Source organism: Sus scrofa, chromosome 7 (assembly GCF_054392235.1).
Source record: "Sus scrofa isolate SSC_HxYL_T2T_F1_AM1 chromosome 7, Sscrofa_HxYL_maternal_Yorkshire_Landrace_v2.0, whole genome shotgun sequence".
Lineage (NCBI taxonomy): Eukaryota > Metazoa > Chordata > Mammalia > Artiodactyla > Suidae > Sus > Sus scrofa.
This window is the reverse complement of record NC_139389.1, coordinates 49,553,516-49,579,040: the sequence shown is the minus strand read 5'-3', so window position 1 is coordinate 49,579,040 and position 25,525 is coordinate 49,553,516. Positions and strand designations below refer to the sequence as shown.

Below are 25,525 nucleotides of genomic sequence, written 5' to 3'. Positions count from 1 at the left end.
AGGATATGGGTTCGATCCCTGGCCTTGCTCAGTGGGTTAAGGATCTGGTGTTGCCCTGAGCTGTGGTGTAGGTCACAGACTCGGCTCAGATCCCACACTGCTGTGGCTGTGGTGTAAACCGGCAGCCGCAGCTCCAATTTGACTCCCAACCTCTGAACCTCCATATGCCATGGGAGCAACCCTGAAAAGACAAAAAGACAAAAAAATAGTTAAGAAAAAACCTAAAAAAAAAAAAAAAAAAAAAAAAGAACCACCAGTAGCCAAATGCCAAGTGCCTGGAATGACAAATTTATAATACATGCTTACCAATATTTCTTAGTGTGGTCAAGAAAACACTTGAATCAGAATCTCCCGCCCCAGAAATCTGAATAAGCACGCCTGGTGATTCTTGCATACCCTGCAATTTGAGAACCCTGTGTAAGAGGGTGACCCAGTGTCCTGCTTTGCCCAGACTCAGGGTCCTAGGAACTTGTGATTTCCAAACCAGGAAATTCCCAGGCAAGTCAGGAAAAGCTAGTCATCCTACTGGGTCTTCAGAATGAGATGAGGATGGTTTGATTAATAACTACCCCCTGCAAGAGAACTACGAGTGGTCCCATGTGTGGCCTTGAAGTTAGATTACAGCACTTTCAAGAGCCAGGTTGTTGGGAGTTTCTTTGTAATCATCGTCTTGTCCCTCAGCTTCCCAGGGCCTTGAAAATGGCCATTGGGGGAGTTCCCATGGTGGCTCAATGGTAACGAACCCAACCAATATTCAGGAGGATTTGGGTTCGATCCCTGGGCTTGGTCAGTGGGTTAAGGCTCTGGCACTGCCATGAGCTGTGGGGTAGGTCACAGACACAGCTCAACCTCCCAGAGGCTACAGCTCCAATTCGACCCATAGCCCAGGAACTTTCATATGCCATGGGTGCAGCCCTAAAACAAACAAACAAGCAAACCAAAGGCCACTGGTTTTACTCTCAAAGAGCAACTGTGAGAAAGAGTTGGTGTCTAACTACTTAAGATGGGCTGATGGAAGAAACCATGTAATAATGAGGGAGATGTCAGTGAAACGTGATTTCCTTGAAAGTCTAGTCCACCTACAGGAATCCTGAGCACATGCACTCGCATCCAAAGAGAGCCATAGGGGTGATCCAAGCAGATGTTTGCAGAATGTGTATAAAATAAATAAAGTCTACTCAAGTCCAACCTTGTGACCCATTTTCCCCAGTCACTGGGGACACTTCAGACATAGGACCAATGACACTGCTGTCCTTGGAACAGCTGGTTTGGCTCCCAAGCAGATATTAACAAGAATGCAGTTGAACACCTTGTACAGCTGTTTGTAGTGTCAACCCACAGAGCCCCTCCATAGACTCGCTAAGGTTGGCCAGAAGGCCTAGGAGTCATGGCCAACTTTCATTTTACAGGCGGGAAAACGGAGGCCCAGAGAGGGGATGGGGACGACCTACCAGTGACAAGGCCAGGGCTCCCAGACAGTGCTCTTCCTGCTTCACTCTTTATAAAGGAGGCCCCACTAAGTCAGACTTTCAGGTCCCTCTCTGGTCCACTCCCTTGGAGCCTGTAATCCAGTTACATTCAGATCTTTTTTCTTTTTTTTCTCTTTTCTTTTCATGGCCTTACCTGTGGCATATGGAAGTTCCCAAGCCAGGGGTCAAATTGAAGCTGCAGCTGTGACTTATACCACAGCCACAGCAACACCAGATCCTTGACCCACTGTGTGAGGCCAGGGATTGAATCCATATATCCTCACAGAGACAGTGTCGGGTCCTTAAACTGGGGACTTCTCAAAACACTTTTTATTCAGAGCCAGAAAGAAAATTCATTCCTATTTAATATTCACAATGCTTGATGCAAAGGCAAGAAAGGGGCATGTGTCAGACACGCTCCCTGGCTCTGGGAGCTGAGCCCTGAATCTGATGGGCACTGCTGGGACCAGTGTGACCTGGCACTGACAGCAGCAGAAGGGCTGGATGGAGTGAGAATTCGACTTCAGAAGAGGTGCTCACAGAGCCTGGTACAGAGGAGGGAGGACATAGGAAAGAAATGGCCTTAAAGAGGCAAAAAAAGAGGGGGGTACTTTTTTAGACTTGTGAATAATTTACCAATAGTGTTTAAAAATGCATGTCTTTTACCTTAATTGTGCAGCTAACCTATGAGCCTTACGAGTAAATCTACCAGCTCTTTTTTTTTTTTTTTCTTCTTAGGGCCGCACCTGCAGCATATGGAGGTTCCCAGGCTAGGGGTCAAATTGGAGCTATAGCTGCCGGCCACAGCAATGCCAGATCCGAGCCGCATCTGCAACCTATACCACTGCCCACGGCAACGCTGGATCCTTAACCCACTGAGCGAGGCCAGGGATCAAACTGGCAACCTCATGATTCCCAGTCGGATTTGCTAACTATGGGAACTCCAAAATTGACCAGCTTTGAAGTGCCCGGCTGTGCACTCAGCACAGAGGTAGGCACTGTTAATATCCCCATTTTCCAGATGGGAACACCGAGCTGTAGAGAGGTGAACACACTTGCCCAAGGTGACACAGCTGGCCGGGATCAAAGACAAATGTCCACCCTGGCTCTTCTGACCACCTCTTGGCCAGACCCACGGGCCTCTATTAAGGATTCTGGCTGCCTGGGTGGGCTTTATGCCAGCTCAGCTCTAACCCAGGCAGAGCATTATTCCAACCCTGCCCTGGCAGTCATGTCTAACACCACTGTAACCTTCAGAAAGCCTACCCCAGGGTCTGGTAAGTGTGCAGATGAAGCGCTGGGTGCTCTGTGTGCAAGAGCAAATACGGAAGGTCTCCTGTTCTTCACAGATGACCGATACCGCACCCCATGGAACAGCCTCTGTTGGCGTGTCTTCTCTTTATTGCTTTCTCCATTCCTTGCCAGCAGTTTGAGGCTGTTTCTCTTTCTTTAGTCATCCGTGTGTCCTTTTCCTGTGTCCTTGAAGCGTCTACACCCCACCCAGATGGATGATTTATATCCAACTAAGCATCTCACAGAGGTTAGAGATGTGGACCAATGGCGGCCAGTTCAGCCTCAGTGATGAGAGCAGAGCCCCGCCCTGCACACAGCCCCCCTGCACCCCTTTCCCCCCCGCTGACCCCCCGCATCTCGCCTCCACTCCCCACCAGGCAGCAAGGCGAGGAATTACTCCCTGGCACTTTCCACAAATGCTCACTTCCACTCATGGGTAGTTTTCTGTTGTTCAGCTGTCTTCTCTGCTTTTTGAGGGGAGAATGTGTCTTTTATTCATTTTGGTTTTCCCCGTGCTTGATAGCAATTTGTACAGCGTAGATGCTCAGTCAGTATTGAACGAGTGCATGACCGAATATGCGGAGAGATCAGAGCTGTTAGCCCGCTCTAGAGATGGTTCCTTCCTTGGCAAATTGTTGCTGTCTTCTAGCTTTAGCCAGACTTGGGCAGCACCAAATAAATGTTTTCTCCACTGAGAGAACTTCTAGCATTTCCATTTGGGGGGAAAAATGTTTTAGAAAAAAATTCATTTTTAATCCTTAGGCAGAATCATTTCGGTAACAAATTATACGTCATGCCGTGTTAGGGGATGATGACCTCACTTCCAGGAGCAGAGAAATAAATTAGAATGAGAGCAGAGCAAAGCAGCTCAAATGATCAAAGGAATGGAGTTTTACTTCCTTCGGAGAATTGACAAATGGTTCTAAATATGTGGAGCTGAGTAAATGAGAACTGATGCAGAAGTCTAGGATGCTGGGGGAGAGAAATTCTAAAGAAAGACATCTCAGTGCAGGGATCCAGGGTGAGGTGATACTCAGGCTGGGGACCTAGGGTGAGATAGTACTCAGGCTGGGGATCTGGGGTGAGTTGGTACTCAGGCTGGGGATCTGGGGTGAGTTGGTACTCAGGCTGGGGATCCGGGGTGAGATGGTACTCAGGCTGGGGATCACTTCGACAAAGCATCTGGCTTGTGGGAGCTTTGACACATCTAGCCGCCCGTGGAAGGCAATGGTGTGTGTTATTTAAACCCTTTCATGGAGGCTAAGTGGGAGAGGGGGAACACAAGCATCGCTCAGACAGGCAGGGCCAGAACAGCACCTTGCTCTTTCAGAAAGGAGCATGGGTGACCCTGTTCCAGAGAGGATCGCTCTTGCTCCCTGGAACTTCGAAAGAGGCTCTTGAAATCAGCATGGAGGACAAGTGCAATCACAAAGCGACCATGATCAAACCCAAGCCTGTGGATTTCCTTTGAAATCCTTGGAAATACTTAACGGGATGTTACAACCCAAGACCAGGGCCACGTAACACTGGGGAAGCATCGCTCTGTTCTGTTTATTCCAGTGGGAACAAGTTCCCAGTCTGGAAAATATGGGAGGCACAATTCCAAACATTTTTAACCACTGTCTCCATGACTATATGTTCTGCTTTTTGATCCCGAAAGTAAGGGGAATAGATAAATTAGCGAGAAAAAGGTAATAGAAACAATGGCTGAAACATATATAGGGATTACTTGTGTGTCAGGCATTGTTCTAAACACTTTGCTGTATAGATTATCTCATTTAATGTTCATTGTGTTGTTTACTCCTCATTTATACAGCTGAGGAATGTGAGGCACAGAATGGTTAAGTCACTTGCCCAAGGCTACACAGCTGGGAAGTTAAAATATGTCCCTCCACCCCTAATGAGAAACAGAGAGGATTCATGGAGCCAGTACCATTGCCTTGAGGAGTGGAAAGTTTGAGAAACCAAATTAATTTATCCAAAAGAAATTCCGGATTGTTGCAAAAAGACTTTTTTCTTTTTTTTTTTTTTTTTTTTTTTGGCTATGACATTCGGCAACTTGATGTGGGTCTCAGGTCCCAGACAGGGCACTAAACCCCTGACCACAGCAGTCAAAGTGCCGAATCCTAACCACTAGACCACTAGGGAACTCCCAGGACATTTTAAAAATACAAAACTGCTTAGACATTTTGTCTCTCCAAACTTCCATTCTCAACTTATTGGCACCTCCTAAAGCATATCCACTGCATCTATTCTGTCAGGTGAGTTTGATACTTTCCTCTAATGTCAAGTGGGCTGCTTGGATCAGAATTTGCCGTCCTCTGCTCTGTTTAAAGGCTTATCATCATCTCTATAAAACAGAAGCTTTCTATGCAATCAAAACTACAATGAGGGGGTTCCTGTCGTGGCACAGCAGAAATGAATCCAACTAGGAACCATGAAGTTGTGGGTTCAGTCCCTGGCCTTGCTCAGTGGGTTAAGGATCCTGCATTGCTATGAGCTATGGTGTAGGTCAGAGACTGGGTCGAATCTGGTGTTGCTGTGGCTCTGGTGTAGGCCAGCAGCTACAGCTCTGATTAGACCCCTAGCCTGGAAACCTCCATATGCCGCAGGTGTGGCTCTAGGAAAAGACAAAAAAAAAGAAAAAAAAAATACAATGAGGTATCACTGTCAGAATGGCCATCATTAAAAAGTCTACAAGTAGGTGTTCCCATTGTTGCTCAGTGGTAACGAACCCAAGTAGTATCCATGAGGATATGGGTTTGATTTAAGGATCTGGCGTTGCCGTGAGCTGTGGTGTAGGTTGCAAACTCCGCCTCAGATTCCCCATTGCTGTGGCTGTGGTGTATGCCAGCAGCTGCTGCTCCGCCTCAATCCCTAGCTGGGAATTTCCATATGCCAAGGCTGTGGCCCTAAAAAGACAAAAAAAAAAAAGTCTACAAATAATAAATTCTCGAGAAGGTATAGAGAAAAGGAAACCCTCCTACACTGTTGATGGGAATGTAAATTGGTGCAGCCACTATGGAGAACAGCATGAAAGTTTTTTAGAAAACCAAAAATAGTTACCATGTGACCCAGCAATCCCACTAATGGACATTTGTCTGGAAAAGACAAAAACTCTAATTCAAAAAAAAAAAAAAGCACCCAGTGTTCATTGCAGCACTATCATCATTTACAACCACCAAGACATGGAAGCAACCTAAATGTCCATCAACAGAGGAATGGATAAAGAAGATATGGTGTATATATATTGTATATATAAAACTGAATACTACTCAGCCACAAAAAAGAATGAAATAATGCCATTTGCAGCAACATGGATGGACCTTGAGATTATTACATTAAGTGAAGTAAGCAGACAAATATATATGGAATCTAAAGAAGTGATACGAATTAACTGATTTACAATACAGAAACAAACTCAAAGCGTAGAAAACAAATTTATGGTTACCAAAGGAGAAAGGGAATGGGGGAGGAATAAATTAGGAATTTGGGATTAGCAGATACACACTACTATATATAAAATAAATAAACAACAAGATCCTACTGTATAGCACAGGGAACTATATGCAATACCTTGTAATAACCTATAATGGAAAAGAATCTGAAAAGAATATATACATATATATTATAGATATCGGAACTGAAACATTTTGCTCTACACCAAAAACTAACACAACATTGTAAATCAACTAAACTTCAAAAACAAAAAACCAAAAAAAAAAAAAAAAAAAACCCAGAATCTTTGAACATTTATATGAGTCCCTCTGGTGAATCTAGAGAATGGTCTGGACAAAATTAGATGAGCTTTGACCTGGTGGAGAATGAATACTTTTGTTTACTTTACAATGCCTATTGTTCCTGACCCCAGAAAGAGTATAGTGCTGTGTTCCTTTTGGATGGAAAACAAAATAGGAAAAACAAAACCCAGCCCAGCAAAAGAATGTCTCTGTACTCATCAGCAAAATGGCAAAATAGAGATGCTCGGGCCCTGGATGGATGGTAAATCAAAGCCGGGGTGTGAAATGCCAGCCTATTCTGCTCTCCAGGATGGCTCTGGAAGGTCAGGTTCATTGACACTGGAAATGCCTGCAGGGAGAGATATGAAAAGTCATTGTCTAGTCCTGTTTTTTTCCTCCTGCTATTTTTAGCTCTTGTTAGGGAGATCGATTTTAGTTAACTGCAGAAGAGGGCTTAAAATGGTGTTGAAATTTCAAGTTGCATACATCTGCTATATTTAGACTTTTTTCCAAATTCTCTCTATCAAAACATGCCATGGTACAGCAATTTTGCTGGTTTGCCGCTTCGTATACAGTTTTCCCCAAAGGGAAAAATATATTTCATTAACCCGTGTCACTTCTAAGGAAGAAACATTTTCTCTTCCAGGCTTATTGACTGGAAGGTACAGAAAACTGCATTTTTAAAATGTGGATGAAGACCTCTATTTGGGGTGCCTAGGCTATGACTGTTATATAAGCCCCGGTTCTTGCTCGACAATTGCTATATTCTGATCACAGACACGAGACGCAAATAAAACAGCCAGTCCCAGGGTGCCATTTAGTGCATGTCACCTGCTCACCGGAGAGACACAGATTTGTGAGCCTGGGACTCCCGCTCCTAATTTTCCACCTCCTTTAGAAGAATTTTCTCTGGGTTAAAAAAAAAAAAAAAAATTTAAAGGGGCTTGTCTTCTTAGCATATATATTCCACAGTATTCTTCGATCACTCTTGAGTAGCAATATGAAATACTTCCTATTCTTATTTCACAAGTAAACTGCACGTTGTAGAAAACGAAAAAGACACAGAAATGAGCACGGCGGTACGCGCGCATGCGCGATCGTGCTCCTCCACATGGCTATGCCGGTAGCTAAGCTCCTAATGTTGGGAAAGGAGGAATAGAGTGATCATTCCCAGAGAGGAGAAGCTCCCGATTCTGTGGCCAAGCACGCGGAGAACTCGTCCACGTCCACGCGCTGTTCCGATCCTCACGTCTGCCCTCACCTGTCAGCCCTCAGCCCCGAGGACAAGCCCACCTTGCAGGCTGTGGAGACCCACCTCCTTGGTCTGCAGTTTCCCACCGCTCCCCCTAAGGCTCCACTCCTTTGTCTAAATCACTTATTCAGGTCCTCAGTCCTGTGGTTCCTATGAAGTCCTTTCAGATCCTAAATGACCCAGGAGGGAATGAAGATAAGCCGGGCCCTAATCCAGTTTTAGTGGCAAACTCCCAGAAGATAAGCAAACTTTCTTTCTTTTTTTTTTTTTAATTGAGGTATAGTTGATTTGTCATATTAGTTTCAGATGTATAGCATAATGATTCAGTGTTTTCCTATGCTCCCTTAAAAGTTACTGCATAATAATGGCTATAATTTCCTGTGCTGAAAAAAAAAAAAAAAAAAAAATTTCCTGTGCTGTTCAAGATATCCTTGTTACCGATGTATTTTATACATAGCAGTTTGTGTATCTTAATCTCCCAAGCCTATCTTCTCTCTCCCCACTGGTAACCACTGGTGTGCTCTCTCTATCTGTGAGGCAGTTTCTCTTTTGCTCTATATATTCATTGGTTGTATCTTTTAGATTCCGTGTATAGGTGATATCATATAGCATTCGTCTTTCGCTGTCTGACTTATTTCACTAAGCGTAATATTCCCTGGGTCCATCCACATTGCTGCAAATGGTGTTATTTCATTCTTTTTACGGCTGAGTGATATTCCTGTGCGTGTGTGCACACCACATCTTTATCCATTCATCTGCCGATGGGCATTTGGTTACTTCCATATTTTGGCTACTGTAAATAGTGCTGCTATGAACATTGAGGTGCGTGTTTCTTTTTGAATGAGTGTTTTCATTTTTTCCAGATAAACGCCCAGGAGTGGAATTGCTGAATCATAGGTAGTTCTATTTTTAGTGTTTTGAGGACTCTCCATACTGTTTTCCATAATGGCTGCACCAATTTATATTCCCACCAAAAGTGTACAAGTGTTCCCTTTTCTCCGCATCCTCACCAACATTAGTTATTTGCTAGACTTTTTTTTTTTTTTTTTTTTTTTTTAGGGCTGCACTAGCAGCATGTAGAGGTTCCCAGGCTAGGAGTCGAATCAGAGCTACAGCTGCCAGCCACAGCCACAGCCACAGCAACACGGGATCCCAGCTGCATCTGAAACCTACACCACAGCTCACGGCAACGCCAGATCCTTAACCCACCGAGCGAGGCCAGGGATCAAACCCGAAACCTCATGGTTCCTAGTCGGATTCGCTTCCGATGCGCCACAACGGGGACTCTTTATTTATTAGGCTTTTTGATGATAGCCATTCTGATGGGTGTGAGGCAAACTTTCTTTTATGGAAATAAAGCACCTCGTAGACCCAACCTCAGAAGTATCCTCCCTCTCCGCCTCCACCTCTCCCTCCTTCCCTCTCTCTCCCTTTAGCCCTTCTCCATCTTACCAAAAACACTTCTGTTCTCCTACTTTGATGAGGGTCAGGACTGCGGATGGGGGTGGGTGAGGAAGAAGACCTCCAACCACTCACATTGATGATCTTTTGCCAACACGCACTCATTCCAGACCTACTGGGAACAGAGAAGTTCACGTGCAGCCCTGATGCCTTTCATGTGCCCTCCCCACCTCAGTCATGACCACCGCAGGCAATACGGCCCTCACACTTTTGTACCAGGTGGAGCTCTGTTGGAATTCTGCCTCTCTCACTTATTTGTGTCCACCTGGAGTAATTTGCTTCACCCCCTCTACGCTTCTTTCTTTCTCAGTGGTAATTCTTTTGTTGTTGTTGTTGTTGTTGTTTATTTGTTTTGCGTTTCAGGGCCGCTCCTGAGGCATATGGAGGTTCCCAGGCTAGAGATCGAATCGGAGCTACAGCTGCTGGCCTATGCCACAGCCATAGCAATGCAGGATCTGAGCCACATCTGTGACCTACACCACAGCTCAAGGCAACACCAGATTCTCTAACCCACTGAGCAAGGCCAGGGTTGGAACCTGCGTCCTCATGGATGCTAGTCGGGTTCGTTAACTGCTGAGCCACAAAGGGAATTCCCTCAATGGTAATTCTTTGACAACTTGCAAGCACATCATGAAGATGGAAGCATTAATATACATCAAGCACTTAGCCTAGTGCCTGGCACATAGGCACTATCCAATCCATGGTGGGTGCTATGAGCATCCTGCTCACAGTATTATTTAGCAGGGCATCCTCAGAGAGATTTCCAGTTTCTTCTGCCAGTGCATGAATTAAGGTATGTACCACACTTGGAACAGGGTCTACCAGGCAGTGAGGACAAGGTGTGTGTGTCCTTTGTGGTGGCTGCTATTTATGTGGACTTGTTCTTGGAACTGCCAGTGAAATATTTAGTCTGATCTGTGCTTTGCTGTATACCCTCTGCCACTGTGGCTTGGAGGGCATACTTTGACAGAGCAGCTGCCACACAAGGAAAGCTACGGAGTTGTTTATTCAGTGGTTGATCCTGCCCTTGAGTCTACCTATATAGCATTTTTCTCCAAGGTCTCCCCAAATTAAATACGCGCTCATGGAATCATTAAGGAATAGGGGAGAAAAAATTTGCCAAGGACTTCCTTCTTTGGAATATTTCTTCCTCTCTGGAATTTTCTTTTTTTTTTTTAAGACCACACCTGTAGCACATGGAGATTCCCAGGCGAGGGGTCAATCAGAGCTATAGCCGCTGGGCTACGCCGCAGCCACAGCAACACAGGATCCAGGCCACGTCTGCAACCTACACCACAGCTCAGGGCAACACTGGATCCTTAACCCACTGAGCAAGGCCAGGGATCTAACCTGTGTCCTCGTGGATGCTAGTCAGATTCATTTTCGCTGAGCCACAACGGAAATCCTCTTCCTCTTTGGAATTTTTTTTAAAAATCCTGAATCCTTCTTTCCACGTCTACTTAGAAAATCAGTTCTTTCTCCACTCAGACTGATCTCGTGCATAGGTGGCTACCAGTTAGCTGTGATTTTATTTTATTTTATTTATTTATTTTTTTTTGTCTTTTGTCTTTTTGGTTGTTGTTGTTGTTATTGTTGCTATTTCTTGAGCCGCTCCCTCGGCATATGGAGGTTCCCAGGCTAGGGGTCCAATTGGAGCTGTAGCCACCGGCCTACGCCAGAGCCACAGCAACGCGGGATCCGAGCCGCGTCTGCAACCTACACCACAGCTCACGGCAACGCCGGATCGTTAACCCACTGAGCAAGGGCAGGGACCGAACCCGCAACCTCATGGTTCCTAGTCGGATTCGTTAACCACTGCGCCACGACGGGAACTCCTAGCTGTGATTTTAAAAGTTCCTGTAAGCCTGCCCTGGCTCATCTCTTTTTTTATTTTGTAGCTGGCAATCAAGTGCCAATATGAAGAGCAGTATTTCTCTTGCTTTAAGATGAGGATTAAAACTCAGGATATGAGTTAGAATCCAGGCTCCACCTTTGATTAGCTGTGTGACTTTAAGCAACTTTCTTAACCTCTCTGTGCCTCGGCTTCCTCAACAGTAAAATTGGATTGTTGCAAGCATCAAATAAGATAATCCAGGAGTTCCCATTGTGGCTCAGTGGGTTAAAAACTCAGTGAGTATCAATGAGGATTTGGGTTCAATTCCTGGCCTCGATCAGTGGGTTAAGAATCTGGCATTGCTCTGACAGTGGTATAGGCCAGCAGCTGCAGCTCCAACTCAACCCCTAACCTGGGAACTTCCATATGCCCCAGGTGCAATCCTAAAAAAAAAAAAAAAAAAAAAAAAAAAGCACATATGTCTGTACATCATGTACAAGCCTGGACATAGTAAATAGTGTGTTACCTATTCATTGCTGCTTGATTTTCAAACCACTTCATAGTCTCCTACTGAAATGTAAGTGCCTGTTAGCTCTTACCTCAGTGTTCTCAATATGATATTTTGGAACTGATGATCCTACATATTGCAGTACCTTTAGCATCTTTGGGCCTCACCTGCAAAATGCCAGTATCCACACACAACCCAGTTCCTATGACAACCAAAAAAAAAAAAAAAAAAAAAAAAATCCCATCACATTTCCAGACACCTTTGGGAGTTTAGGACCCCTGATTAAGAAGCCCACTCTTGGAGTTCCAGTCATGGCTCAGCAGTAATGAACCCGACTAGTATCCATGAGGATGAGGGCTCAATCCTGGCCGCATTCAGTGGGTTAAGGACCTGGTGTTGCCGTGAGCTGTGGTGTAGGCTGAAGATGCTTCTTGGATCTCACGTTGCTGCGGCTGTGGTGTAGCCTGGACCTCTAGCCTGGGCACTTCCATGTGACACCATGGGGCCCTAAAAAGACACACACACCAAAGAAGAAGAAGAACCCCACTCATCACACTTCTCCAGTATTTAGCAGGTGGTTCCCAAATGTGGCAAGGAGTCAGAGACACAAAGGCAAGAAAAACATCTTTCAGGGGTCACATGCCAGTGTGGGAGCAAAAACAAGAGGAACAGGAGTGGGGACAGTGCAGAGACAAAACTAACCTCTATACACGGGCACCAATTAAGTCTGAGACAGAGTTTTAGGTGAAGCAGGAAGAACAGGTTTATTGCTTTGCCAGGCCAAGGAGGCCACAGCAGGCTAAGGCCCTCAAAACTGTGTCTTCCCTTGAGAGGGGGTAGCGAGGGGTTTTATAGGTTTAGTGTGAAAAAAATAGGGCTATGGAAAAAGATTAGGGTGCCTGCCTTCTTCTCCCTCCGTAGGTCATTTCAAGGTCATCAAGGCCAGAGTCAGGTGGTTCAGCAATGGTTTCTGGTGGTCTTTGGGGTTATCGCACCTTAACCTTCTCTCTGCAGTGAAGATTGCGCACAAAAGGAAGGGGGTGTTGGGGAGCATTTCAAAGGACAATTAAATACCAGGTGCCTATTACTCTGTTTTAACTAGTTTTTTAGCTGCAACCGTATTTCCTGGGCATCAACTCTTTTTTTTTTTTTTTTTTTGGTCTTTTATGTTTTAAGGGTCTCATCTGCATCATATGGAGGTTCCCAGGCTAGGGGTTGAATCAGAGCTGTAGCTGCCTGCTGACACCACAGCCACTGCCACATGGGATCCTCAGAGCCTCGTCTATGCCCTGCACCACAGCTCATGGCAACGCAAGATCCTTAAACCCACTGAGCGGGGCCAGCCGGGGATGGAACTTGCATCCTCATGGATCCTACTGAGCTGCAAAGGGAGCTTCTGCCCTGCCAGGATTGAGAGAGGGTTAAAGGCACAGTGAGCTCATATGCTGGCCAGTGCCTGGGGTGGAGGGAAGGGGGTACAAGGCCCCCCTCACCCCTGCCCCACTTCCCACCTCTCTGCTCTCTGACAGCTAGACTGGGGACAGACACCTCCATCGTCTCCACAGCTGACAGGGCTTGTGAGGCTTCCCCTCCCTGCTGAATGCTATCAAGTCCTAACCCTGATACTTGGAAGGAAAGAAAATCCAGGAGTGACCACCTTTCAAACACCTTTCAAATCATCCTGAACCCTTCCCTCAATCTCTGTGTTTAATCCCCAGCAGGCAGTGAGCACCTTAAAAATAATCCGCATGGAAATGCCATTGTACTTATTCCATAGACCAGGACCAACGCCTGCTCCTTCCTCTTGGGGAAAAAAAAAAAGATCACATTTATAATACAGAATATTTGGGGTGGGGATTTGCAGTGTCTTTTCAACATGACCAAACCTGAGAGAATTTTATAATCAGTATTTTTGGCTTTCTTCTTAATTAAATGGAAAGGGCTCTTAATCCAAGTTCAGTGGTGGCACTGGGCCTACACCCAACGTGGCTCTGCATTCAAGGGTCCTGAGATGCTCTTGGTGATTGCCTCAATAAGCCTGCATCCATTCTTTTCTTTCTTATTTATTTATTTGTTTATTTATTTTGCTTTTTAGGGCCACACTGGCGCCATATGGAGGTTCCCAGGCTAGGGGTCAAATTGGAGCAGTAGCTGCCAGCCTACACCACAGCTCGTGGCAACGGCTGGATCCTTAACCCACTGAGCAAGGCCAGGGATCGAACCTGCAACCTCATGGTTCCTAGTTGGATTCATTCCTGCTGTGCCACAACGGGAACTCCCCATTCTTTTCTTAAAATGTATTTTTATTGAAGTACAGTTGGTTTACTTTGTTGTGTTAATTTCTGTTGTACAGCAAAGTGACTCAGTTATATATATATATATATATATATATATATATATATTCTTTTGTTATATCTTCTTTTCCATCAGTCATTCCTTTTTTTCTTTTTCTTTTTCTTTTTTTTTGCTATTTCTTGGGCCGCTCCCGCGGCATATGGAGGTTCCCAGGCTAGGGGTCCAATCGGAGCTGTAGCCACCGGCCTACGCCAGAGCCACAGCAATGCAGGATCCGAGCCACGTCTGCAACCTACACCACAGCTCACGGCAACGCCGGATCGTTAACCCACTGAGCAAGGGCAGGGACCGAACCCACAACCTCATGGTTCCTAGTCGGATTCGTTAACCACTGCGCCACGACAGGAGCTCCTTTTTTTCTTTTTCTAATTTAATTTTGATTTTATTTTGGAGTTTGATTGATTTACAGTGTTGTGTTAGTTTTAGAAGGTGTCCAGCAAAGTGATGCAGATATATGCAGACATACATCCATTCTTTTTCAAATTCCTTTCCCATATAGGTTATTGCAGAATATTGAGTAGAGTTCCCTATGCTGTACAGTAGGGCCTTGTTGATTATCTGTTTTAAATACAGCAGTGTGTATGTGTTAATCCCAAACTCACTAACATAGACCATTTCTTCTGGGTCTTTGGTTTCCTTTGGCCAATTACCTTGATAGAGTTGCTTTTTTTTATTTTCGTTTTTGTTTTTTTCTTGCTTTTTAGGGTTGCCTCCGAGGCATATGGAAATTCCCAGGCTAGGGGTGGAATCAGAGCTACCGTTGTCAGTGTACCCCCCAGCCATGGCAGCAATGTCAGATCCTTAACCCACCGAATGAAGCCAGAGATCAAACCCGCATCCTTATGGATAGTATTTGGGTTGGGGGTTTTTTTGGTTTTGGAGTTTGTTTGTTTTGTCTTTTTGTCTTTTTAGGGCCACACTCGTGGCATATGGAGGTTCCCAAGCTAGGAGTCGAATCGGAGCTGTAGCCACTGGCCTACACCACAGCCACCGCAACGATGGATCCAAGCCACATCTTCGACATATTCCACAACTCACGGCAATGCCAGATCCTTAACCCACTGAGTGAGGCCAGGGATCGAACCTGAAACCTCATGGTTCCTAGTTGGATTCGTTTCTGCTGCACCACAATGGGAACTCCAGCAGTTGGGTTCCCAACCCGCTGAGCCACAACGGGAGGTCCTGATTATCTTTATTTCTCATACCTCCCCGATCTGCATGAGCATCTCTTGACCGAGATGGATTCCAAAGCGAGGCATTGTGGGAAGGTTATCTAGACGTCCTGTGGTCTGGCACCCCTCCCTTTCTGACCCTGAGGTCTTTTGCCCACACAGGGCTTAGCCCCTCCTCTCATCCTGCCATTACCACTGTTTCAGATGTCCACAGAAGACAAGTACCAGTTTTTTGCCTTGTGCCTCTTGTTATTTCTCTCTGGGAGAATAAATAGGCAGCTGGCTGGAAATGTCTATCCTGGAGCCCATCTATCTCCCGCTTCAGTGCAGCTACATCGCAGAGGATTTTGCCTTTGCTGAGCTGGGAATTGGCTTCATGGCGGGAGGCAGGAAACTCTGGCCAGTGCCTTTGCTGAGGGGCTTTTGGTCCTGGCCTCTTTTCTGCCCTGGGGAGAAAGGACAGTTTGAGGACAGACTAGCGGAGTTGAGAGTGTGATAGGCAAGCCCAGGCTTGTCCTTGAAAAGATGCAGTGGTCTGCTTGGCCATCCCACGGGCTCCTTGCCGCCCACGGAGCCCAGTGGGTCCCCAAGCCGGGTGACCGTGCTGACATCAGCCTTGGTGGGAGAGGAGTTAGCTGAAGCCCGAGGGGAAAGAGACCAGAAATAGAACAATTCAGTCCAGCCAGACCAAAGCTCGGTCTTTTTATTCTGTGGGCTCCCAGCAGCTGTTGGGCTTTGCTGGATTTTGATAGTAAGAAAGTTTCCCAAAATAGACAAGGGAAATGTCAGCGTTAATGGCAACACAGCAATAAAATAGCCCTACTACCAACCAGTCTGACTTTGTTAACTTGGCGTGAAAGTTGCCTGACCACCCCCCATCCCAAACGTGATCCAAGCACATCCAATTCGAGAGGAAAGCAGGTATCCCCCCCGCCCCCTTTTTTTAGGGCCTGGCCTGCGGTGTAGAGAAGGGATTGAATCAGAGCTGCAGCTGCGGGCCACAGCCACAGCCACACCAGCCAGCGCTGAGCCCTGATTGCAACCTATGCCACAGCAGCTCACAGCCACATCAGCTCCTTAACCCACGAGCGAGACCAGGGATCAAACCCACATCCTCACGGATACCAGTCTGATTCTTAACATGCTGAGCCACAACGGGAACTCTGAAAGTGCTGCCTTTTGAAGCAATAAACACATGGCAGCTAGTGGTGCCTTTAAGGGCATGGTCTTTATCCCAGCCAAGGCACAGAAAGGGCTCGGTCCAAGGGCGAGCTTCATTATATACATTGTATGACTTTTTTTTTTTTTTTTTTTAAAGCTAGCTTCTTCTGAGGACAAGGGCAGGATCCGGTCAGTCCCCGATCAGGGTCCCTGCAGTCAGCCCCTCACCCACAGGTCCCATAGCCTCCATGCTCGCTGTGCCCGGCAGGTTCTTTTCTGTCACCCCCACACCAGAGGATGAGAAGCAGCCGCTGGCTCCATCCTCCCATCACACCCAACAGGGCAACAGGCAGGACCGCGGGGGCCACTGGTGTTTCTGCAAAAGGCACGTATTCTCCAAACCTGAGAACTTCAAAGAGATCCTGTGCTAAAAACAAGAACCTTAGTGGGACATTATTTTGTTCTCTGTCTCTTGCCTGAAGACATCTCATTCAGAATTGCAAAGCATCCGGGGGTGGGCAGGGAGAGAAAAAAACATCCTGGGGGGAAAAAAGAAAATTTTAGAAACCCTGGGTCTGGTGAACTGATCAACGTCTGCTGGGATCTGCTGTTCTCCCGGAAACAAAGATGAGGCCAAGGATGAAAGAGTGGCCGAGCAGTGCTGGCGGCTGGGAGGGGCCACAGAGCCGACCAACCGCCCACCACCCCACCCCCAGCCCCCGCCCTGCTTCTTCTCTCTCATGCATCCTCAGCCTCCCTCCCTCTGCTACCTTCTACCTGCACTGTTGTCACTTTCCAATAAAAAATAAGGAGGCAGGAGTTCCTGTTGTGGCTCCGCAGAGATGAACCCAGCTAGTATCCATGAAGACACGGGTTCGATCCCTGGCCTCGCTCAGTGGGTTAAGGATCTGGTGTTGCTGTGAGCTGTGAGGTAGGTTGTAGAGGAGGCTTGGATCTGGTGCGGCTGTGGCTGTGGTGTATGCTGGCAGTTGCAGCTTGAATTCAACCCCTAACCTGGGAACTTCCATGTGCTACAGGTGTGGCCCTAAAAAAAAAAAGAATTTTTTTTAATAAAATAAGGATGCAGACTGGAGGAAGGGAGGGTTATTTGAACACCAGCATCTTCACAGGACCTAACCCCCTGCCTGTCTCCCTAAGCTGTGTAACAGTAGCCATCCGGATCCTGAGGCAGGGAGAAGTGCCAGGGTTGCCAGGTACCAAAGTAAGTGTTGCTACATCCAAACTGGCAGGGCTGCATCCTCATACTGCTAAACCATTTGTTGTTGTTGTTGTTGTTTGTCTTTTTAGGGCTGAACCCTGGAAGTTCCCAGGCTAGGGGTCTAATCAGAGCTGTAGCTGCCGGCCTACACCACAGCCACAGCAACATGGGATCTGAGCTGCGTCTGCGACCTGCACCACAGCTCACAGCAACGCCGGATCCTGAACCCACTGAACAAGGCCAGGGATCGAACTTACGTCCTCATGGATGCTAGTCAGATTCATTTCCACTGAGCCACAATGGGAACTCCCTAAAGCCTGTTTTCCACAAGCAGCCCCAGGAAACTGCTCAGGTGCTTGCAAACCACTGCTCCAAAAATTGAAGTTTGCACCTTGCAAGCAATGGCTGTTTGCACCATTGATGCTTAGCAAGATCTGCCCTGTAGGGTCAAGACTAGCCCAGCACGGGCACCAATGGTCCTTGCTCTGGCCATCAGGCAGGGGCATCTTCCACCACAGACTGAGGGTGATGGGCAAGATTCCTGTGCTGAGTGGTGTCTGGCTTGGATCGTGAGAGGAGAGCGGGATTTAAGGAACTAGGTGAGACGATGCCAAATAAAAGTAGTGGGTTTGGTGGGTATAAAAATGTGGCTGTCACGAGTGGTGAGAGATTATACAGTCTTTTGTCCTAGCCTAAGAAATGAGGACTCGATCGAGTGAGACCCAGAGAGCCACTGACCAGGAGGGTGTCTGGGAGACACTGCTTTGGGGTTTTCCCTGAGGATGGGCGGGGAGGGAGAGGATGTGAGAAGAAGATGAAGAGAAGGGTGTCGGCTGTTACGCTGAGAAGTTACAAGCATGCGCATGGAGAATGTTCCCCACGCCTGCGCACCTCCTGGGCACCTTCCACGTAGCTTTGCGACCCCGGTCGACTGTTGCCTCCACCAGGAAGGCTTTCAGAGCTACTCCTTCCTTCCAGCTTGGTACCAACATCCTGGACATATATCGCCGCCCTGGCAGTTACCATCAAACTCTGTGATACTTCGTATTTCTGCACGAGGCTGTGCTCCTGCAAAAGACAGATGTTGTGCCTTGTAGCCTTTATGACTCGCCCTGGGTCAGGTCATGGGAGATGCTGAAGTGAAGCAGAGACAGACAGAAAGCCAGTCGGCTACAGACTGTGGGATAGTGGAGCCCCGTCCCAGAACCCCAGCCCCCTGCTGGTCTCACAAAGCCACGTAGCAGAATAGACTGGTAGACGCTTTTGTTTTGTTTTGTTTTGCTTTTTAGGGCCGCACCCACAGCATATGGACGTTCCCAGGCTAGGGGTCGAATCAGAGCTACAGCCCACACCACAGTCACAGCAACACGGGATCCGAGTTGCGACTGCCACCTACACCACAGCTCACGGCAACACGAGATCCTTAACCCACTGAGCGAGGCCAGGGATCAAACCCGCACCCTCATGGATCCTAGTCGGGTCCATTAACCGCTGCGCCACGAAGGGCACTCCCTAGACTGATAGACTCTTAGAACTGGACCTTGACCGTCATCGAACCCCGCCTCCCAGTAACCACTGCAAGATTCCAGACAAGCAGCGACCCCACCTTTTTCCATCCCGGGTGGCTCCTATGATAAGAAATGTAGAGCCGGGGAGGATGTAGAGACCACTTCCTCCAAAAGGTGAAGAAAGGAGGTGAGGAGCTCAAGGTTGCTCCGCCACTGGCAGCAAGGCTGGGGAAGAGAAGGGAAACTGGTAATTTGCTGCCAGGCCCGTTTTGTCATCACCCCAATCCTATGGATGGTAGTCACTGCCCTTTGGAAATTGATGGTTGAGGAGGCGGAGGCTGGGACGGGGGAAGTGGCCTGTTCAGGGCTGTGCAGTTGACGAGCGGGAGAGCAGAGACGCAGAGACAGTTCAGTCTCCATCCATCCCTCGGGACCGGCCCGGGAGACCAGCCTCTCCTGTGACCCTGCCACGTGCTCCTCTCACACCAAACAAACCGGACCAAAGCATCTGCTTGGAAATGAAATCCCACCCCCTCCTCACCCCTCCTGTTTCTCATGCTTTTCAGGAGAGAAGTACGAGCTCCACGCAGGGACGGAGTCCACCCCGAGTGTCGTCGTGCACGTGTGTGACAGTGACATCGAGGAGGAAGAGGATCCAAAGACGTCCCCCAAGCCAAAAATCATCCAGACCCGGCGTCCCGGCCCGCCGCCCTCCGTGTCCAACTGAGCCCCTGGCTCCACCTCGACGATAATATCCGTCTCCTCTTTATCATGCTTCCCCCCTGCCCCCCAACGTTGTTTGTTTGTCAGAAAAAAAAAATAATTGCCTTTAAATCCCTGGGTGTTTGGTTGTTTGAGATTTCCTTCCTTGTAATCAAGCCTCTCGGACAAAAGGGCTAGGAAAAGGTGACATGTTTCCTGACCATATCATACCCATCCAGTATCATCCATTATTTAGAAGATTCTAGGAAAAAAAAAAAAAAAAGTAGTATTTTCTTATGAAATGATCAGCACAGCCTATACCCTCATGCTCTCCTGTGGCTCCAAGCCAGAGACATCGGTGACAAATAGCACCTGTGTTGTCTGTGAGCCGTCCCAGTTCAAGTCCTGATGTGTGTGCATTGTTTTTTTCCTGGCCACTTAATACGTAGGACCATAAGTAAACTTGACTTTGACTGCATGAGATGTCCCTATCTGGTCTCACCCAGCCCTCTGCACCCGACATTCCCAGGACATGCATGATCACCAGCATTTATTTTCATGATTGGAGGGTGTTACTCTAAGTCACAGGTTGTCAGCGTCCAGCCGTGTCCTATCTAGATTAGGAAATTTATCAGCTTCCTCCAGCGACACAAGGCTGGGTACGGTCACTCTTTTGAGTCAAAGACTTCTTCGCTCTGTTAAAATTCCTGGAGGCAAAACTGAGCTTGGCCCCAGAGAGACCCCTCCATAGATTTTGAACATGACCTCCCACGTAGAACTTCCCCAGCCTCATTGGGGAGGCTTGTCCAGGGTGATAGAGACCGATTTCGGACAAATCTATTTATTACAAAAGTTTCATGGTGTCTGAACGATTGGTTTCTTTTTTTTTTTTTTTTCCTCTTTGTATATTTGTACAAATGGTTCAGCTGTGCTTTTAATAATCTGGATTTTTTTATTTAGTAACTGTTCAGCCGTTAGCTGCTTCAAGCATACCTGCATTGCTTATGAATGCGTTCATATACGAATACAGGTAATCTGATAATATTACACACTATTATGGATGATGCTGAATTTTGAAAGATAGCAAAGATGTCGGCTAATCATCTATATTTTGGCATGAGAAGTTCTGTTTATCATGAGAAGTTCGGTTTATCTTGATAGCAAAGATAAACCGAAGATGAAAGTGTTTGTTGCAGACAGTTTAAATGCAGCTAAGTCCACGGAGCAGCTGCTGAGCATAATCAAAAGGAAAGGTTGATAAACGTTCACCCGGCTTGCTCACGCAATGCCCATATTGCTCAAAAATGTATTTGTTTTCGTTATATGTGATTTTTCTATTTCTCTAGCCCGAAGTGCATTACAGAAGATACACCTATAGAACCATTACCTTCTGCTATGTGTGCCAGGCCTCATCTACTCCTGTACATTAATAACGAATTGCTTTAGATGCAAATGCCAATTATGACGGAGTGGGGAAATGCTTTTATTCCCCAAGCCTCAGAAAAACACACAAGAACAATAACACAGCCAAGCCAATGGAAGGATTGTTGTGGTTTTTGACTAAGGTGTATGTTAGTTTCATCAGAAACTTAAAACATTAGACTGATCACTCAGTAATTAAAGTCCGTTCTACTGTGAATATAGCAATATAGTACTGGACGCAGTACAGGTGAAACTGAGGACAGCGTTGCTTGTAAGATCCTGAGTTTCCGTAAGATAAACGAAGGCTCCTTTGAAAAAAATAAAACCTGAGGAGTGTATAATAAGCAAATGCTGTTGCCTTTCCTTTGCCGTGGAGGTTTCTGGTTTTTTCTTGAACAAATGAAAGATTAGCCTTACTAGTGAGGAAAGGCTGCTGTCTAGTGGAGGGAGCGGGGAACTACAGCTGGCAGCCATCTGGGTCTGAAACTCCTCTCAAACTTCTCCGGGTCCTTTGACTTTGGAAGCAACTCACAATTTTCATTCGGCAGGTTCTAGAGAAATCTGGGTGAGAGGAAACCATTTAGAAATGACTTCTCAATGTTTTGCAATGGATACAGCAGATGTTTCCAACCAAATTGAGTTAAAATTGAATGACCATTCTGTGTCTTCAAAAAAATTAAAACTGCATGGAGTGTATGACCCGCATGGTTAGTCTCGGTGACATTTATTACAAAGGGCCCATGTGTTCATCCATCTCAGATCAAGTAACTCGCATGAGGTTGGGTTTGGGGAGGTGCGGAGAGGAGGCTATCCCAGGAGAGGGGGAAGGAACAGAAGGGACTCCTTGGAGTGTTTCTGTGGACCCTGCAAGGACTGGAAAAGCACCTGCCTTGGTGGCTCTGGGACCCCCAAGTTGCAGACCTCTTTAGCACTATTTTAAGTTGGAAAAGTTTAAATATGGAGGGGAAGAAGCAGAACACCACCCACTGAATCATTTTGTGCACGTGTACAGCTCAACTGCTTAGATTTCAAATACACCTGATGAATGAGTCTTTGTCTATGCAGAGTGATTTCTGTCTTGTTTGGCTGGGTTGGGTGATCTCTGAGTGGTGATGGTGGAGGAGGGCAAGCCAGCCTGTGGTCTTTCTAAGTTCCCAACAGATGAGCTAAACTCATCTGAGGTCTTCCAAAAACAAGCAGAAGGGGAGCTGGTGGGCAGCAGCTCCAGAAGGAAGAGAAATTCGAGGTTTGGAGGGATGGGTTGGGCTCTGATAGGGGACCTGGGAAACCCCTGGTTTTATGGTCAGGCTTCAGCCAGCTAGGTCCTAAAAGCCATTTCAGTTGTAAATGAACCCTCTTTTAACATATCTCTTTCTATGCTTTAGTTTAAAAACCCTGTAATAGCCCTGAAGTAGGCACACATTTACTACCGGAAACACCATTATAAGGCACCATTATAAAATAAAAGATGGGTACTTGGCCCTTCATGAAAATGAAGAGGATCTGTTCATCAAATTGCACCATTAAAAGAGTGGGAAGGACAGATTCAGAGTGGGAGAAACTACTTCACATATCATGGTTCAATAAGTCACACCCAAGATGTGAAAAGACCTCCAAATCATTAAGGAAAAAATTCATTTCTTTACTTGTGGTCAAAATATGAGTTCCCACTGTGGCTCAGAGGTAACGAACCTGACTAGTATCCATGAGGACATGGGTTCAATCCCTGGCCATGCTCAGTGGATTAAGGCTCTGGCACTGTGGCTGTGCATTGCTGTGGCTGCAGCTGCAGCTCCGATTCAACTCCTAGCCTGGGAACGTCCACATGCCGCAGGGGCACCCCTGAAAAGACAAAATTGAATTGAATTGAATTGAAAAAATTTTTTTAAATTTTTTAAAAAGTGGTGCACCACACACCTATCAGAATGGCCAAGATTAAGTTTAGGGAAATAGGAGTGTGAATGACCTCAGTCAAGGCAGAGTGGAAACTGGTAACACCACCTTAGGATACTGTTCCGTAATACCTACGAAAGCTAGATGTAGGCCAATCTGGGAGCGATTCTGGTCCAAGACAGACACCCAGCACACCCACCCAAGTACCTGACTGATAAGGTCCCCAGCAGCATTGCTTACCATAGCCATTAACTGGATGCAGCCCAAACATCCTCCAACTGTTGAGTGGATACATAAACTGTAGTATCTTCCAATGCAATTAAAACTCACACACACACACACACACACACACACACACACAAATCACTGAGACCTATCACAACATGGTTGGGTCTCAGAATCATACTTTGGAGCCAAAACAGGAAGACATGAAAGAATCCATGATGTAAGACTGTGTCCATTTTTGATGTTAAGAGTCAGAACTGACCTACATTGATAGACATGCTAATAGCGTCTACCCTTTGCAGGGGGCGGGGGGGGGGGGTATTGACTCAGAGGGGACAGACAGGGCCGCCTGGGGTGTGGTGGACACTGCGTCTCTCTACAACCTCATGGAGACCTCCCTCGCATGCGTGCATATGCAAAACTCATTTGAAAGGTATGTGATAGATACATAAATTATACCTCGACTGAAGTGAAAGCACTGTGAGAACAGGAGGAAGGAGCCTTTAGGTGTAATAAGGGGATAGAAGGCCCTCACCCTCAAGACACAACTCATCCATCGTAGATTTGTGAGATATTTCGCTCTGCACAAAGCGTTCCTGTATGATCTATAAATAAGTATCTCAGACAGTGGAAAGCATCAGACTTTAGCCCTGGGGGAGGCACTGTTCATTGGGGTGACAGGTATTTAACAAAGACCCACCCTGTGATGACCCTGGGTTCCAGGGGTGGACAAGGTGGGTTTCGTCCCTGCCCATTTCAGGAAGTAGAGTCTTGGGTGGGAAAGAGAATAAATATAGGAACAAGCCAACCCATAATTAGAAATTCTAGTAGGTGAGCCCAGGGCGGAAAAGCAAGAACTAAGAGGTCAGAGAATAAAAGGGGAGGAGGGGGAGTTCCCGTCGTGGCGCAGTGGTTAACGAATCCGACTAGGAACCATGAGGTTGTGGGTTCGGTCCCTGCCCTTGCTCAGTGGGTCAAGGTTCCGGCGTTGCCGTGAGCTGTGGTGTAGGTTGCAGACGCGGCTCGGATCCCGCGTTGCTGTGGCTCTGGCGTAGCTGTGGCTCACAGCTCCGATTCGACCCCTAGCCTGGGAACCTCCATATGCCGCAGGAGCGGCCCAAGAAATGGCAAAAAGACAAAAAAAAGGGGGGGGGAGGGTAGTCAGGGAAGGCGTCTTGGAAGAGGTGACATTGATACAGAACAGAAGAAACCAGCCCTTGAGAAAAGCCTTCCAGGAAGCAGGGATGAGGGTCTTGGACATGGAGAAGCCTCCTCAAGGTGGAAGAATCTTATCTATCCTCAGTACAGCAGAAGCCCAGAGGGCCAGGGTGGCCTCAAATGAGGTTGGGGAAGGGAGCGGGGCTTGGGCTCCATGGAGCTTTAGGAGGACAACCTAGGGGGATTGGAACTCATTTTATTTTATTTTATTTTTTGGCCAGCCGCATGCACAAGTTCTCAGGCCAGGGATCAAACCCACGCCACAGCAGCAACCCAAGCCACAGAAGTGACAATGCCGGATCTTTACCGCCCTGTGCCACCAGGGAACTCCTTGGAATTCATTTTAAGCACCATGAGAAGAGAAGGGATTCAGCAGGGGCTATGTACAGCCTCACTTCATCCTGTGAGAGATCCTGCTTGAATCAACACTTCCTAACACAAAGCCACAGTCCTAAAGGTCCAGATACTCCAGCCTGGAGGTCTGACCCGAGACTGCCCAATTTAGGCTTGAAAAGATAGCTTTGAAGAGCTGTATTCATCAATGCCATCTTATCCACCCAACCTCTCGCAACCAGCGCCACTGTGCAATGTTTTTTCATGGTTCTAGAAAAGTTTGTTTTTGTTCTTATGCCCTCAGTCAGGCCTCGGTGCAGGAAAGAGGGGACAGAGACAGGTGACAAAGAATGATAAGCCAGTGGTTCAGGAAAACATTCATTTAGCTGCTGGAACAGTGTCCGTGCCAGAAGCCACCATACAGAGCCTCACTGAACACTTGGCTGGCTTTCCCCTTACATCTGCAATATGAGAAAGGGAAAAATCTGAAGCAAAAAGTTTTCTGTCAAACATTCATTCATCTGCTCTTTTCCAAGACGGTCTGGGGAAGCATTATTGAAGTTGATGCAGGAGGTTTTATGTCTCTGAACGGAAATCATATCTAAGGTTAATCATGAGTGTGTGTGTGTGTGTGTGTGTGTGCACCCAAGTGCATTGGTTATAAGTTGGAAACAGGAAACCCAGAAGAGGCTGAAATGATCGAAATGCTTTGCATGAAAAGGATCCCTCCTTGGCTTTTTTGCATTATTTTCCATTCTCA

At 46.8% G+C, this 25,525-nt stretch overlaps 1 protein-coding gene across 5 annotated transcripts in view; it reads left to right on the top strand.

Moving 5' to 3' along the window:
- Window positions 1–21,801, top strand: part of RCAN2 (regulator of calcineurin 2) — a 303,837-nt gene extending 282,036 nt beyond the window's left edge. For 3 of the 5 annotated variants that reach the window (XM_021098801.2, XM_021098802.2, XM_013988974.3), the window contains one exon: window positions 19,539–21,801. In XM_021098801.2, coding sequence (XP_020954460.1) covers window positions 19,539–19,699 — 161 coding nt within the window. In that variant the 3' untranslated portion in view covers window positions 19,700–21,801. Of the gene's footprint in view, window positions 1–32; window positions 248–19,538 lie in introns of those variants that run through there. The other 2 variants (XR_014810239.1, XR_014810238.1) reach the window with 1 other exon arrangement.
- Window positions 21,802–25,525: the final 3,724 nt, after the last annotated feature.